Source organism: Artemia sp. Qi Xiang Cuo, chromosome 5 (assembly GCF_049724085.1).
Source record: "Artemia sp. Qi Xiang Cuo chromosome 5, ASM4972408v1, whole genome shotgun sequence".
NCBI classification, from domain to species: Eukaryota; Metazoa; Arthropoda; class Branchiopoda; order Anostraca; family Artemiidae; genus Artemia; species Artemia sp. Qi Xiang Cuo.
In genome coordinates, this window is record NC_142798.1 from 50901555 (window position 1) to 50916315 (window position 14761).

The 14761-nt window shown below is 32.5% G+C and overlaps 1 protein-coding gene across 1 annotated transcript in view; it reads right to left on the reverse strand.

Moving 5' to 3' along the window:
* LOC148952236 (uncharacterized) overlaps positions 1–14761 on the reverse strand; it is a 182655-nt gene that overhangs the window by 76815 nt on the left and 91079 nt on the right. The window contains exon 3 of the mRNA XM_089089689.1: positions 3144–3267. Within this exon, the coding sequence (XP_088945815.1) occupies positions 3144–3267 (124 nt within the window). The remainder of the gene's footprint in view (positions 1–3143; positions 3268–14761) is intronic.

The following is a 14761-nucleotide window of genomic DNA, read 5'->3' on the forward strand; positions in this document are numbered from 1 at the left end:
AGAAAATGTCTTTTGACACTCACTTTCCAGTGAGTGTCACAACTAAAAAAAAAATTACGGATTAAATTCAACTTTCACCATCTTAACCATCTCAGAAAAAAAATGAGTCATAAAATTTATAGTTTTATATACCAATTAGAAAGTTCCATTTCCGGAAGACATATTTTGAAAATGTAATTATTTTGGGTGGGGGGATGATATTATTTTATATAAAACTAAGAATGTCGAAATAAAAATAAATTAGATGTTCCTCAAGGACTAGATTCGGAAACCTCTCGAATGCTTCGTTTAAACATTCTTCTTCAGATTTAAGTATCATTCTTTACTTTCCTATGAAGGTTCAAGTTAAAAATAATCCATGGATAGAGTTCAAAATTCATTCCCCATTATTCCCAAGAAAGTTTCATCTCCATAATTCCAACAACTCCATGAACAATAATTATTGAATTTTTATAACACCTATAACCCTTTTTGACCTAGAGGGATAAAAATATTCAAGTGTTTTTTTTCAGAATTTAGGTGCCTATATAGTTGAACTATCTTATCAATTTATCATACAATTAGAAATGCTCAGTTTGTAATTAATTTTGAGATACTAAAATGTATATTTTTAGTTTTGATATTGCTCTTTACTTTCCACTGCAGTTCCAAATAAAAAAAGAATCTATGGATTAAATCCAACATTCACGCCCTGAACAATCTTGGATATTAATTATTGACTGTTCATATCATCTATGACCTTTTTTTACTTGAAGCTGAAAAATCCCCGTCTGTAAAACCTAAAATGACTTTAAGAATTGAAAATAAATGGTATTTGTGTCAAAGACTTAGTTTCGGTGAAAATTCCTATTAGGTCTTTCTAATGGTAAGAGAATTTGACCTTCAACGAGTTAACTCGACCCGTTAAACAACTATATTGCTAATATACGAGTTGGTAGCCCTGGACGTCTTCCAAAGGAGCCTGTTAGCTAATATTGGAACCAAGTAAGAGTGTATGGCCTCCAAAGGGTTCCTTGGGGAGGAGGCACTCCCTTTTACTACCATAAGGATTCTACCGCCCATTTATCAATTCCTTTTTTGCTAAGTTTTTAGTAGAAAGACAGGTATGTTGATTGAAGTTAAATGACGCAATCATTTTAATACTACGTAATTGGAAGCACGCAGTAGTCTAACATCACTTATCGGCCTTTCAAAGCCTGCCATCCTCTCAGCACCTTTTTTTAAGTAGACATTGCTCACTTAGTTTGACCCATATCTAGCAAGGATTGTCTACATGGATGATTGTTAAACGAAAATTGGGCAATTCTTACTTTTTCTGAAAAAAATGACACATCGCACCTCATTTGGGAGGAATTAGACAAGGACTCTCAATCAGTATTATTAATAGTACTAATTAGAACCCATGACCAGAACCGGATTTACAGCTTTGGCGCTTCTAGGCCCAAGCGTTTTTGCCGCTCAGTTTTTGCGAAATTTAGGGAAATCCTCGAAAATTCGAGGAGAGCGGAAGCACTGAAATATCACAACTGATGAGCCAAAAGTAATGAAATAGAGAGAGGTGATGCCGAACTCTGAGCTGCCATTCTTGGGAGACTTCTGACACTTTATAAGTAGCTGCGGAACTCCTGTGCTGTTTTAAAAGATCTTTTCCGTGAATAGGCAGCGCAACGGCGGAGTGAGCCTGACACATTGACGGATAATCATATCAGTCCAGTTGTTATTAAGAAAAATATTCATTCATTGATCATTTTTTGCAACCTCCTGACATTGTGTGCCCTGAGGCCCAGGCCTAGTAGGCCTATTGGCACATCCAGGCCTGCCCATGACCCAATCAGACCCTTCCCCTCCACACGTCACTTCAATTGCAGAAAACTGGGTATATTGCGCTTCGTCTGAATCGCAATCAAGTAAGGATGTTCAATCTGTATATCTTGAAAATCAATGTAGACAAGGCCGTATTCATGGTGAAGTTTGAACCCTCCCCCCCCCCCGTAATGTTTTCTGATTCGTAAAAACTTAACACAAATGCATATAAACAAATTCATGAGGTTTTTTTGTGCAAAGCCTCCCAGAAAAAATTAACCCGCTCCAAACAAAATCTTGAATAAGACCCCGGATATAGGCCGATAACCTCTACCCTTTACCTCATTTTCAATTTACTAGTAAAATCTGAATATTTGGCAACCTATCTGAACAAATTTAACAGAAAGGCAGCCCTGCAACACCCTTACTCTTCTCATCTCCAACTTTTGAGAAATAAGTGGCAATGTTTCACCTTGTTAAAATCGAAAGCGTGTAATGCCTTTTAATATATGTAATTTTAGGCATAAAATGACTAATCGATTCCTGCAAAATCCCTCTCTCCAATCCCCAATAATTGTTCAGCAGAAATCTAGGCATGTTGCCCCTTGTTCGAAATAGAACAATAAGGAAAATTTATATACGATCTTTGTATGTATAATGAGGGTCCTTGACTTCTCCAACATCCCATGTCCCATCAACGGCCTTTCAGTACCAGGTTTTTTTTTACTAATTCACCCTAAAGTTTAAGAAGAGAGTAGGTTATGTTGAGGATAAATGTGTCGCCACTTGTAAAAAGACAAATTTTCCTAGCTCGAATCGTGTTGGAAACAAATTAAAGGTTGACGAACTAGCACCTTTTGTCCCTGATAATGAACGTGCTTTACTATTATTGCTTAAAAGCTACTCTCCATGATAGATGAGACACCCCTATGTTTACATAAGTTTCAAATATATGAAACTTAAGGCATGGACTGTTGGGTCAACGGTCTAAGATACTTATGTTTTTAGTCTCTTTCGTTGTAGGTACCAGCCGGTTAAATTTCAAGTGAGTCTGGGAATTTGGTTGTAGAAGGTAGAGAAAAATCGATTCCACTGTCCCCTAGCCCAAATTACTTGCCCTATTACTTTCAAGTGGATTGGGGCAGTCTTACATGAAAGCTCAAAAAGGTGAAAATGTCTCTTAAGTTCATCATTTTCATGTCCTGAGTACGCACCTCCATTTCCCAATATTTTCTTAATGTAATAAAAATGTTCAATTTTTGTAAAAAATTGTAACAAGTAACACTAAAAAGCCACCCAAAGGTTCCTTTTCGATAAATTTAATTTAAATATTTGCTTACCTTATTGCAATTTAGAAAGTAATATTCACACCATAAAGATGTTTCAACACCTATCCAACCCAAGGAAGCAAGCGTCATTGCCACAAATAGAGTCAATAAGCAGCTAGTCGTTGTGACGATCATACTGAAATATAAAGAAATAGCTATAACTTGAGTAGGGAGGCTCCAATAGATTGGAGGAGTACATAATTTATGCATGTTCTTATGGTTTTTCTCACTGAGGATGTTTTCTCAGGGTTTTCACACTTTGATGTTTTTTCATGGTTTTCTCACTGTTGATGGATGTCTCTTGGAAGTTCAACAACATTACTGAATGTAGACATCTGGTTATTGGATGATTGTTTGATGGTTTTTCTAACTGAGGATGTTTTTTCATGGTTTTTCTCACTGTTTGCTGGATGTTTCTTGGATGTCATCATAAGTTCACATCAACAACAACAATTGCTGGATGTTTCTTGGATGTCAACATCTGGTTGGAATGCTATGATAACAAAGTGACATCATCAGACAAGGAAATTTCAATATTGGAATATTCCTATCCGAGAGTTGAAAATACAGACAGGAAAAGATAACTGATTGATAAAATTTCTTCATGAGACAAGATAAAATTGAAAGTAGAAACGAAAATGGTAAACCATCTGAGGGAATGCTAACTCCTATCAAGATATACATACTATTTTTTTATTAGGGCGGTTTTCGACTGTGTTCGGTATAATACACAACTACCATTTGAATAGAGTTATAAGGTCCCCTACCCCGACCCCAAAGGGCCCCCCAGGCCCAAAATAGCCCCCTCCCCTCCACCTCCCCCTCTCCCACCTCCCATCCTGTCCCTCCCCTCCACCCCTCCCCTCCCCCTCCCCCCATTTTTTTATTCTTTTTTGATTTTGATTTAAAAGTATTTTTTTCAACTTTTTTTTTACATCTCGTCATGGTTTACCTTGTCACAGTTACATTCTAAAGATATTTCAAAGTTCATTTTGGATTTCTTTCGTTGAAATGTAAGAGATGGAATATTTCAGTAGTGTTTTCTCGTGGTTTACCTTGTCACTATTACATTCTCTTGATGTTTCAAAGTTCATTTTGGATTTTTTTTTTGAAATGCAAGAGCTGGAATATTTCAGTTGTGTTTTGTTGTGGTTTAACGTGTCACTGTTACATTCTCTTGATTTTTCAAAGTTCATTTTGAATTTCTTTCATTGAAATGCAAGAGATGGAATATTTCAGTAGTGTTTTTTCGCAGTTTACCTTGTCACTGTTACATTCTCTTGATGTTTCAAAGTTCATTATAGATTTCTTTCATTGAAATGCAAGAGCTAGAATATTTCAGTTGTGTTTTGTTGTGGTTTAACGTGTCACTGTTACATTCTATTGATGTTTCAAAGTTCAATTTGATTTTTTTTCGTTGAAATGCAAGAGTTGGAATATTTCAGTAGTGTTTTGTCATGGTTTACCTTGTCACTGTTACATTCTCTTGATGTTTCAAAGTTCAGTTTGGATTTTTTTCGTTGAAATGTAAGAGTTGGAATATTTCAGTAGTGTTTTGTTGTGGTTTACCATATCACTGTTACATTCTGAAAATGTTTCAAAGTTCATTTTGGATTTTTCGTTGAAATGTAAGAGCTGGAATATTTCAGTAGTTTTGTTGTGGTTTACCTTGTCACTATTACATTCTCTTGATGTTTCAAAGTTCATTTTAGATTTTTTTTTTCGTTGAAATGTAAGAGTTGGAATATTTCATTAGTGGTTTGTCGTGGTTTACCTTGAGACTGTTACATTCTATTGATGTTTCAAAGTTAATTTTGGTTTTTTTTTTTCGTTGAAATGCAAGAGTTGGAATATTTCATTAGTGTTTTGTCGTGGTTTACAATATCAATGTTACATTCTCTTGATGTTTCAAAGTTCATTTTGGATTTTTTTTTTCGTTTAAATGCAAGAGTTGGATTATTTCAGTAGTGTTTTGTCGCAGTTTACCTTGTCACTGTTACATTCTCTTGATGTTTCAAAGTTCATTTTAGACTTTTTTTTGTTGAGACGTAAGAGTTAGAATATTTCAGTAGTGTTTTGTCGTGGTTTACATTGTCATTGTTACATTCTCTTTATATTTCAAAGTTCATTTTGGATTTTTTTGTTGAAAGGTAAAAGTTGAAATATTTCAGTAGTGTTTTGTTGTGGTTTACCATATCACTGTTACATTTTGAAAATGTTTCAAAGTTCATTTTGGATTGATTTCATTGAAATGTAAGAGCTGGAATATTTCAGTAGTTTTGTTGTGGTTTACCTTGTCACTGTCACATTCTGAAGATGTTTCAAAGTTCACTTTGGATTTTTTTCGTTGAAGTGTAAGAGTTGGAATATTTCAGTAGTGTTTTGTCGTGGTTTACCAAGTCACTGTTACATTCTAAAGATATTTCAAAGTTCATTTTTTTTTTAGTTGAAATGTAAGAGATGGAATATTTGAGAAGTGTTTTCTCGTGGTTTACCTTGTCACTATTACATTCTCTTGATGTTTCAAAGTTCATTTTAGATTTTTTTTTTCGTTGAAATGTAAGAGTTGGAATATTTCAGTAGTGGTTTGTCGTGGTTTACCTTGAGACTGTTACATTCTATTGATGTTTCAAAGTTCATTTTGGATTTTTTTTTGTTGAAATGCAAGAGTTGGAATATTTAAGTAGTGTTTTGTAGTGGTTTACCATTTCACTGTTAAATTCTCTTGACGTTTCAAAGTTAATTTTGGATCTTTTTTGTTGAAATGCAAGAGTTAGATTATTTCAGTAGTGTTTTGTCGTGGTTTACCTTGTCACAGTTACATTCTCTTGATGTTTCAAAGTTCATTTTGGATCTTTTTTTTCGTTGAAATACAAGAGTTGGAATATTTCAGTAGTGGTTTGTCGTGGTTTACCTTGACACTGTTACATTCTATTGATGTTTCAAAGTTCATTTTTGATATTTTTCGTTGAAATTCAAGAGTTGGATTATTTCAGTAGTGGTTCGTCATGGTTTACCATGCCACTGTTACGTTGTCTTGATGTTTCTAAGTTCATTTTGGATTTTTTTTTCGTTGAAATGCAAGAGTTGGATTATTTCAGTAGTGTTTTGTCGCAGTTTACCTTGTCACTGTTACATTCTCTTGATGTTACAAATTCATTTTGGATTTTTTTTTATTGAAATGTAAGAGTTGAGATATTTCAGTAGTGTTTTGTAGTGGTTTACATTGTCACTGTTACATTCTCTTTATGTTTCAAAGTTCATTTTGGATTTTTTTCGTTGAAATGTAAGAGTTGGAATATTTCAGTAGTGTTTTGTTGTGGTTTACCATATCACTGTTACATTCTGAAAATGTTTCAAAGTTCATTTTGGATTTTTCGTTGAAATGTAAGAGTTGGAATATTTCAGTAGTTTTGTTGTGGTTTACCTTGTCACTGTTACATTCTGAAGATGTTTCAAAGTTCATTTTGGATTTTTTTCGTTGAAGTGTAAGAGTTGGAATATTTCAGTAGGGTTATGTCGTGGTTTACCAAGTCACTGTTACATTCTAAAGATATTTCAAAGTTCATTTTTAATTTTTTTTTCGTTTAAATGTAAGAGTTGTAATATTTGAGAAGTGTTTTCTCGTGGTTTACCTTGTCACTATTACATTCTCTTGATGTTTCAAAGTTCATTTTAGATTTTTTTTTTCGTTGAAATGTAAGAGTTGGAATGTTTCATTAGCGGTTTGTCTTGGTTTACATTGACACTGTTACATTCTATTGATGCTTCAAAGTTCATTTTTGATTTTTTTTTGTTGAAATGCAAGAGTTGGATTATTTCGGTAGCGTTTTGTCGTGGTTTACGATTTCACTGTTACATTCCCTTGACGTTTTAAAGTTCATTTTGGATCTTTTTTATTGAAATGCAAGAGTTGGAATACTTTAGTAGTGTTTCGTCGTGGTTTACGATGTCACTGTTACATTCTCTTGAGGTTTCAAAGTTCATTTTGGATCTTTTTCGTTGAAATGCAAGAGTTGGATTACTTCAGTAGTGTTTTGTCGTGGTTTACCATCTCACTGTTACATTCTCTTGATGTTTCAAAGTTCATTTAGGATCTTTTTTGTTGAAATGTAAGAGTTGGAATATTTCAGTAGTGTTTTGTCGTGGTTTACCTTGACACTGTTAAATTCTCTTGACGTTTCAAAGTTCATTTTGGATCTTTTTCGTTGAAATGCAAGAGTTGAATTATTTCAGAAGTGTTTTCTAATGCTTTATCTTGTCACTGTAACATTCTCTTGACGTTTCAAAGTTCATTTTGGATCCTTTTCGTTGAAATGCAAGAGTTGGATTATTTCAGTAGTGTTTTGTCGTGGTTTACCTTGACAAGGTTATATTCTCTTGACGTTTCAAAGTTCATTTGGATTTTTTTTCGTTGAAATGTAAGAGTTGAAATATTTCAGTAGTTTTTTTGTAGTGTTTTACCATGTCACTGTCACATTCTCTTGACGTTTCAAAGTTCATTTTGGATCTTTTTCGTTGAAATGTAAGAGTTGAAATATTTCAGTAGTTTTTCAGTAGTGTTTTACCATGTCACTGTTACATTCTCTTGACGTTTCAAAGTTCATTTAGGATTTTTTTCGTTGAAATGCAAGAGTTGGATTATTTCAGTAGTGTTTTGTACCGGTTTACCATGTCACTGTTATATTCTCTTGTTGTTACAAAGTTCATTTAGGATTTTTTTCGTTGAAATGCGAGAGTTGGAATATTTCATCAGTGTTTGTCGTAGTTTTTCTTATTGAAATGTAAGAGCTGGATATTTCAGTAGTGTTTTATCGTGGTTTACCTTGTCACTGTTACATTCTCTTAATGTCTCAAAGTTCATTTTGGATTTTTTTAGTTGAAATGAAAGAGTTGGAATATTTCAGTAGTGTTTTTTCGTGGTTTACTATTTCACTGGCATATTTTAGTAGTGTTTTGTCATGGTTTACCTTGTCACTGTTACACTCTCTTGATGCTTCAAAGTTCATTTTGGATTTTTTTTTTCGTTGAAATACAAGAGTTGGAATATTTCAGTAGTGTTTTGTCGCAGTTTACCTTGTCACAGTTACATTCTCTTGATGTTTCAAATCCATTTTGGATTTTTTTTCGTTGAAATGTAAAAGTTGGAATATTTCAGTAGTATTTTGTCGTGGTTTACCTTGTCCCTGTTATATTCCCTTGATTTTTCAAAGTTAATCTTGGATGTTTTTCATTGAAATTTAAGAGTTGGAATATTTCAGTTGTTTTGTCGTGGTTTACCTTGTCACTGTTACATTCTCTTGATGATTTAAAGTTCATTTTTATTTTTTTTTATTCAAATGTAAGGGTTGGAATATTTTGCAACTCTTTTGTAGTGGTTTACCTTGTCACTGTTACATTCTCTTGATATTTAAAAGTACATAGTGAGAGAGATATTCAAAAAGTTTGGTTAATTTAGGTTAGGTTAGCCTACGTACGCGCGCGTACATAGGCTAACCTAACCCAACCTAACATAACCCAACCTAACATAACCTAAATTAACCCAACTTTTTGCGTATCACGACAAAACTCTAGTGAAATATTCCAACTCTTAAATTTCAACGAAAAAAGTCAAAAATGAACTTTGAAATATTAAGAGAATGTAACAGTGACAAGGTAAACTTTGACAAAACACTACTGAAATATTCCATCTCTTACATTTCAAAAAAAAAATTCAAAATGAACTTTGAAATATCTTTAGAATGTAACAATGACTTGGTAGACCACGACAAAACACTAGTGAAATATTCCAACTCTTACACTTCAACGAAAAAAAATCTAAATGAACTTTGAAACATCTTCAGAATGTAACAGCGACAAGGTAAACCACAACAAAACTACTGAAATATTCCAGCTCTTACAATTCAACGAAAAATCCCAAATGAACTTTGAAATATTTTCAGAATGTAACAGTGATATGGTAAAACACGACAAAAAACTACTGAAATTTTTCAACTCTTACATTTAAACGAAAAAAATCCAGAATGAACTTTGAAACATAAAGAGAATGTAACAGTGACAATGTAAACAACTACAAAACAGAAGTGAAATATTCAAACTCCTACATTTCAATAAATAAAAATCCAAATGAACTTTAAAACATCAAGAGAATGTAATAGTGACAAGGTAAACCACGACAAAGCACTACTAAAATACTCAAACTCCTACATTTCAATGTAAAATATCCAAGATGAACTTTGAAAAAATCAAGAGAATGTAACAATGACAAGGTAAACCACGACGAAACACTACTGAAATATTCCAACTATTACATTTCAACGAAAAAATTTCAAAACGAATTGAAAAAACGGTAAAGTGTGAAAAAAATTCAAAAAACAGTAAAGTGCGACAAAACACTACTGAAATATTTCAACTCTTGCATTTCAACGAAAAAAAAGTCCAAAATGAACTTTGAAGCATCAAGAGAGTGTAACAGTGACAAGATAAACCACGACAAAACACTACCGAAGTATGCCAGTGATATGGTAAACCAAGACAAAACACTACTGAAATATTCCAACTCTTTCATTTCAACGAACAAAATCCAAAATTAACTTTGAAACATTAAGAGAATATAACAGTGACAAGAGAAACCACAGGAAAACTGTACTGAAATATGCCAACTCTTACATTTCAACGAATGAAATCTAAAATGAACTTTGAAAAATCAAAAGAATGTAACAGTGACAAGGTAAACCACGACAAACACTAATGAAAAATTCCAACTCTTGCATTTCAACGAAAAGATCTAAAATGAACTTTGAAACATCAAGGGAATGTATCTGTGACAAGGTAAACCACAACAAAACACTACTGAAATATTCCAACTCTTGCATTTCAACGAAAAAGATCCAAAATGAACTTTGAAACATCAAGAGAATGTAAAAGTGACAAGGTAAACCACGACAAAACACTACTGAAATATTCCAACTCTTGCATTTCAACGAAAAGGATCCAAAATGAACTTTGAAACGTCAAGAGAATGTAACAGTGACAAGGTAAACCATGAGAAAACACTACTGAAATAATTCAACTCTTGCATATCAACAAAAAAGATCCAAAATGATCTTTGAAACATCAAGAGAATGTAACAGTGACATGGTAAACTACGAAATAACACTACTGAAATATTCCAACTCATGCATTTCAACGGAAAAAAAATCCAAAATGAACTTTGAAACGTCAAGAGAATGTAACAGTAACAAGGTAAACCGCGACAAACAACTACTGAAATATTCCAACTCTTGCATTTCAACGAAAAAAATCTAAAATGAACTTGGAAACGTCAAGAGAATGTTACAGTGACACTGATATATTCCAACTCTTGAATTTCAACGAAAAAGATCCAAAATGAACTTTGAAATGTCGAGAGAATGTAACAGTGGCATGGTAAACCACGAAAAACAGTACTGAAATATTCCAACTCTTGCATTTCAACGAAAAAGATCAAAAATGAACTTTGAAACGTCAAGAGAATGTTACAGTGACAAGGTGAACCATGAGAAAACACTACTGAAATAATTCAACTCTTATAAATAATTCGTGGTAAACCACGACAAAACACTACTGAAATAATCCAACTCTTACATTTCAATGAAAAAAATCCAAAATGAACTTTGAAACATAAAGTGAATGTAACAGTGACAAGTTAAACCATGAGAAAACACTACTGAAATAATCCAACTCTTGCATTTCAATGAACTTTGAAACATCAAGAAAATTTAACAGTGACAAGGTAAACCATGAGAAAACACTACTGAAATATTCCGACTCTTGCATTTAAAAAAAAAACACCAAAATGAACTTTGAAACATCAAGAGAATGTAACAGTGACATGTAAACCACGACAAAACACTACTGGAATAATCCAACTCTTGCATTTCAACGAAAAAGATCAAAAATGAACTTTGAAACATCAAGAGAATGTAACAGTGGCAAGGTAAACCATGAGAAAACACTACCGAAATATTTCAACTCTTGCATTTCAAAAACAAAATCCAAAATGAACTTTGAAACATCAAGAGAATGTAACATTGACATGATAAACCACGAGAAAACACTACTGAAATAATCTAACTCTTGCATTTCAATGAAAAAGATCAAAAATGAACTTTGAAACATCAAGAGAATGTAACAGTGACAACGTAAACCATGACATAACACTACTGAAATATTCCAACTCATGCATTTCAAATAAAAATCCAAAATGAACTTTGAAACATCAAGAGAATGTAACAGTGACATGTAAACCATGACGAAACACTACTGTAATAATCCAACTCTTGCATTTCAACGAAAAAGATCCTAAATGAACTTTGAAACATCAAGAGAATGTAACAGTGACATGGTAAACCACGAATAAACACTACTGAAATAATCCAACTTTTGCATTTCAATAAAAAAGATCCAAAATGAACTTTGAAACGTCAAGAGAATGTAACAGTGACATGGTAAACCACGACAAAACACTACTGAAATAATCTAACTCTTGCATTTCAACGAAAAAGATCCATAATCAACTTTGAAACATCAAGAGAATGTAACAGTGATATGGTAAACCACGACAAAACACTGCTAAAATATTCCAACTCTTGCATTTCAACGAAAAAAAAAATCCAAAATGAACTTTGAAAGATCAATAGAATGTAACAGTGTCAAAGTAAACCACGACGAACCACTCCTGAAATATTCCAACTCTTACATTTCAACGAAAAAAAAATAAATTCTAAAATAAACTTTGAAACATCAAGAGAATGTAATAGTGACAAGGTAAAGCACGACAAAACACTACTGAAATATTCCATCTTCTATATTTCAACTTTGAAACATCAAGAGAATGTAACAGTGAAATGGTAAACCACGACAAAACACTACTGAAATAATCCAACTCTTACATTTCAACGAAAAAAAACATCCAACATGAACTTTGAAACATCAAGAGAATTTAACAGTGACAAGGTAAACCACAACAAAATACTACTGAAATATTCCAACTCTTACATTTCAACGAAAAAAATCCAAAATGAATTTTGAAACATTTTCAGAATGTAACAGTGATACGGAAAACCACAACAAAATACTACTGAAATATTCCAACTCTTACATTTCAACGAAAAAAATTCAAAATGAATTTTGAAACATCAAGAGAATGTAACAATGACAATGTAAACCACTACAAAACACTACTAAAATATTCCAACTCTTACATTTCAATGAAAAAAAAAATCCAAATTAACTTTTGAAACATCAAGAGAATGTAACACTGACAATGTAAACCACGACAAAACACTACTGAAATAATCCAACTCTTACATTTCAACAAAAAAATCAAAAATTAACTTTGAAACATCAAGAGAATGTAACAGTGACAAGGTAAACTGCGACAAAACACTAGTGAAATATTCCAACTCTTGCATTTCAACGAAAAAAAAAAATCCAAAATGAACTTTGAAACATCAATAGAATGTAACAGTGACATGGTAAATCACGACAAACCACTATTGAAATATTCCAACTCTTGCATTTCAACGAAAAAATCCAAAAAAAGCTTTGAAAAAGCAAGAGAATGTAAAATTGACAAGGTAAACCACGAGAAAACACTACTGAAATTTTCCAACTCTTGCATTTCAACGAAAAAGAATCCAAAATGAACTTTGAAACATCACGAAAATGTAACATTGACAAGGTAAATCATGACAAAATACTACTGAAATATTCCAACTCTTGCATTTCAACGAAAAAAAATCCAAAGTGAACTTTGAAACGTCAAGAGAATGTAACAATGTCAAGGTATACCACGACAAAGCACTACTGAAATAATCCAACTCTTGCATTTCAACGAATAGGATCCAAAATGAACTTTGAAACATCAAGAGAATGTTAAAGTGACAAGGTAAACCATGAGAAAACACTACTGAAATAATTCAACTCTTGCATTTCAACGAAAAAGATTCAAATGAACTTTGAAACGTCAAGAGAATATACCAGTGCTATGGTAAACAACGAAAAAACACTACTGAAATATTCCAACTCTTGCATTTCAACGAAAAAGATCTAAAATGAACTTTGAAACGTCAAGAGAATGTAACAGTTACAAGGTAAACCACGAGGAAACGCTACTGAAATTTTCCAACTCTTGCATTTTAACAAAAAAGATCCAAAATGAACTTTGAAACATCAAGAGAATGTAAGAGTGACAAGGTAAACCACGACAAAACACTACTGAAATAATCCAACTCTTGCATTTCAATGGAAAAGATCCAAAATGAACTTTGAAACATCAAGAGAATGTAACAGTGACATGGTAAACCACGAAAAAACACTACTGAAATATTCCAACTCTTGCATTTCAATGGAAAAAATCCAAAATGAACTTTGAAACATCAATAGAATGTAAGAGTGTCATGGTAAACCACGACGAAACACTACTGAAATATTTCATCTCTTACATTTCAACGAAAAATAAAATTTTTAAGTGAACTTTGAAATATCTTTAGAATGTAACAGTGACTTGGTAAACCAAGACAAAACACTAGTGAAATATTCCAACTCTTAAACTTCAACGAAAAAATTCCAAAATGAACTTTGAAACTTCTTCAGAATGTAACAGTGACAAGGTAAACCACAACAAAACTACTGAAATATTCCAACTCTTACATTTCAACGAAAAATCCAAAATGAACTTTGAAACATTTTCAGAATGTAACAGTGACATGATAAACCACGACAAAACACTACCGAAATAATCTAACTCTTACATGTCAAAAAAAAAAATCCAAAATGAACTTTGAAAAATCAAGGGAATGTGACAGTGACAATGTAAAACACGACAAAACACTATTGAAATATTCCAACTCTTACATTTCAACAAAAAAGATTCAAAATAAACTTTGAAACATCAAGAGAATGTAACAGTGATAAGGTAAACCATGACGAAACACTACTGAAATATTACAACTCTTACATTTCAATGAAAAACATCCAAGATGAACTTTTAAAAATCAAGAGAATGTAACAGTGACAAGGTAAACCACGACGTAACAATACTGAAATATTCCAACTCTTACATTTCAACGACAAAAATCCAAAATGAATTTGAAACATCAAGAGAATGTAACAGTGACAAGGTAAACTGCGACAAAACACTACTGAAATAATCCAACTCTTGCATTTCAACGAAAAAAAAAATCCAAAATGAACTTTGAAACATCAAGAGAATGTAACAGTGACAAGGTAAACCACGACAAAACACTACTGATATATTCCAACTCTTACATTTCAACGAAAAAAAAATATTCAAAATGAACTTCGAAACATCAATAGAATGTAACAGTGTCAAGGCAAGCAACGACACACCACTACTGAAATATTCCAACTCTTACATTTCAACGAAAAAATTAAATTCTAAAATGAACTTTTAAACATCAAGAGAATGTAACAGTGACAAGGTAAACCACAACAAAACTACTGAAATATTCCATATCTTACATTTCAACAAAAAATCCACAATGAACTTTGAAACATTTTCAGAATTTAAGAGTGACATGGTAAACCACAACAAAACACTACTGAAATATTCCAACTCTTACATT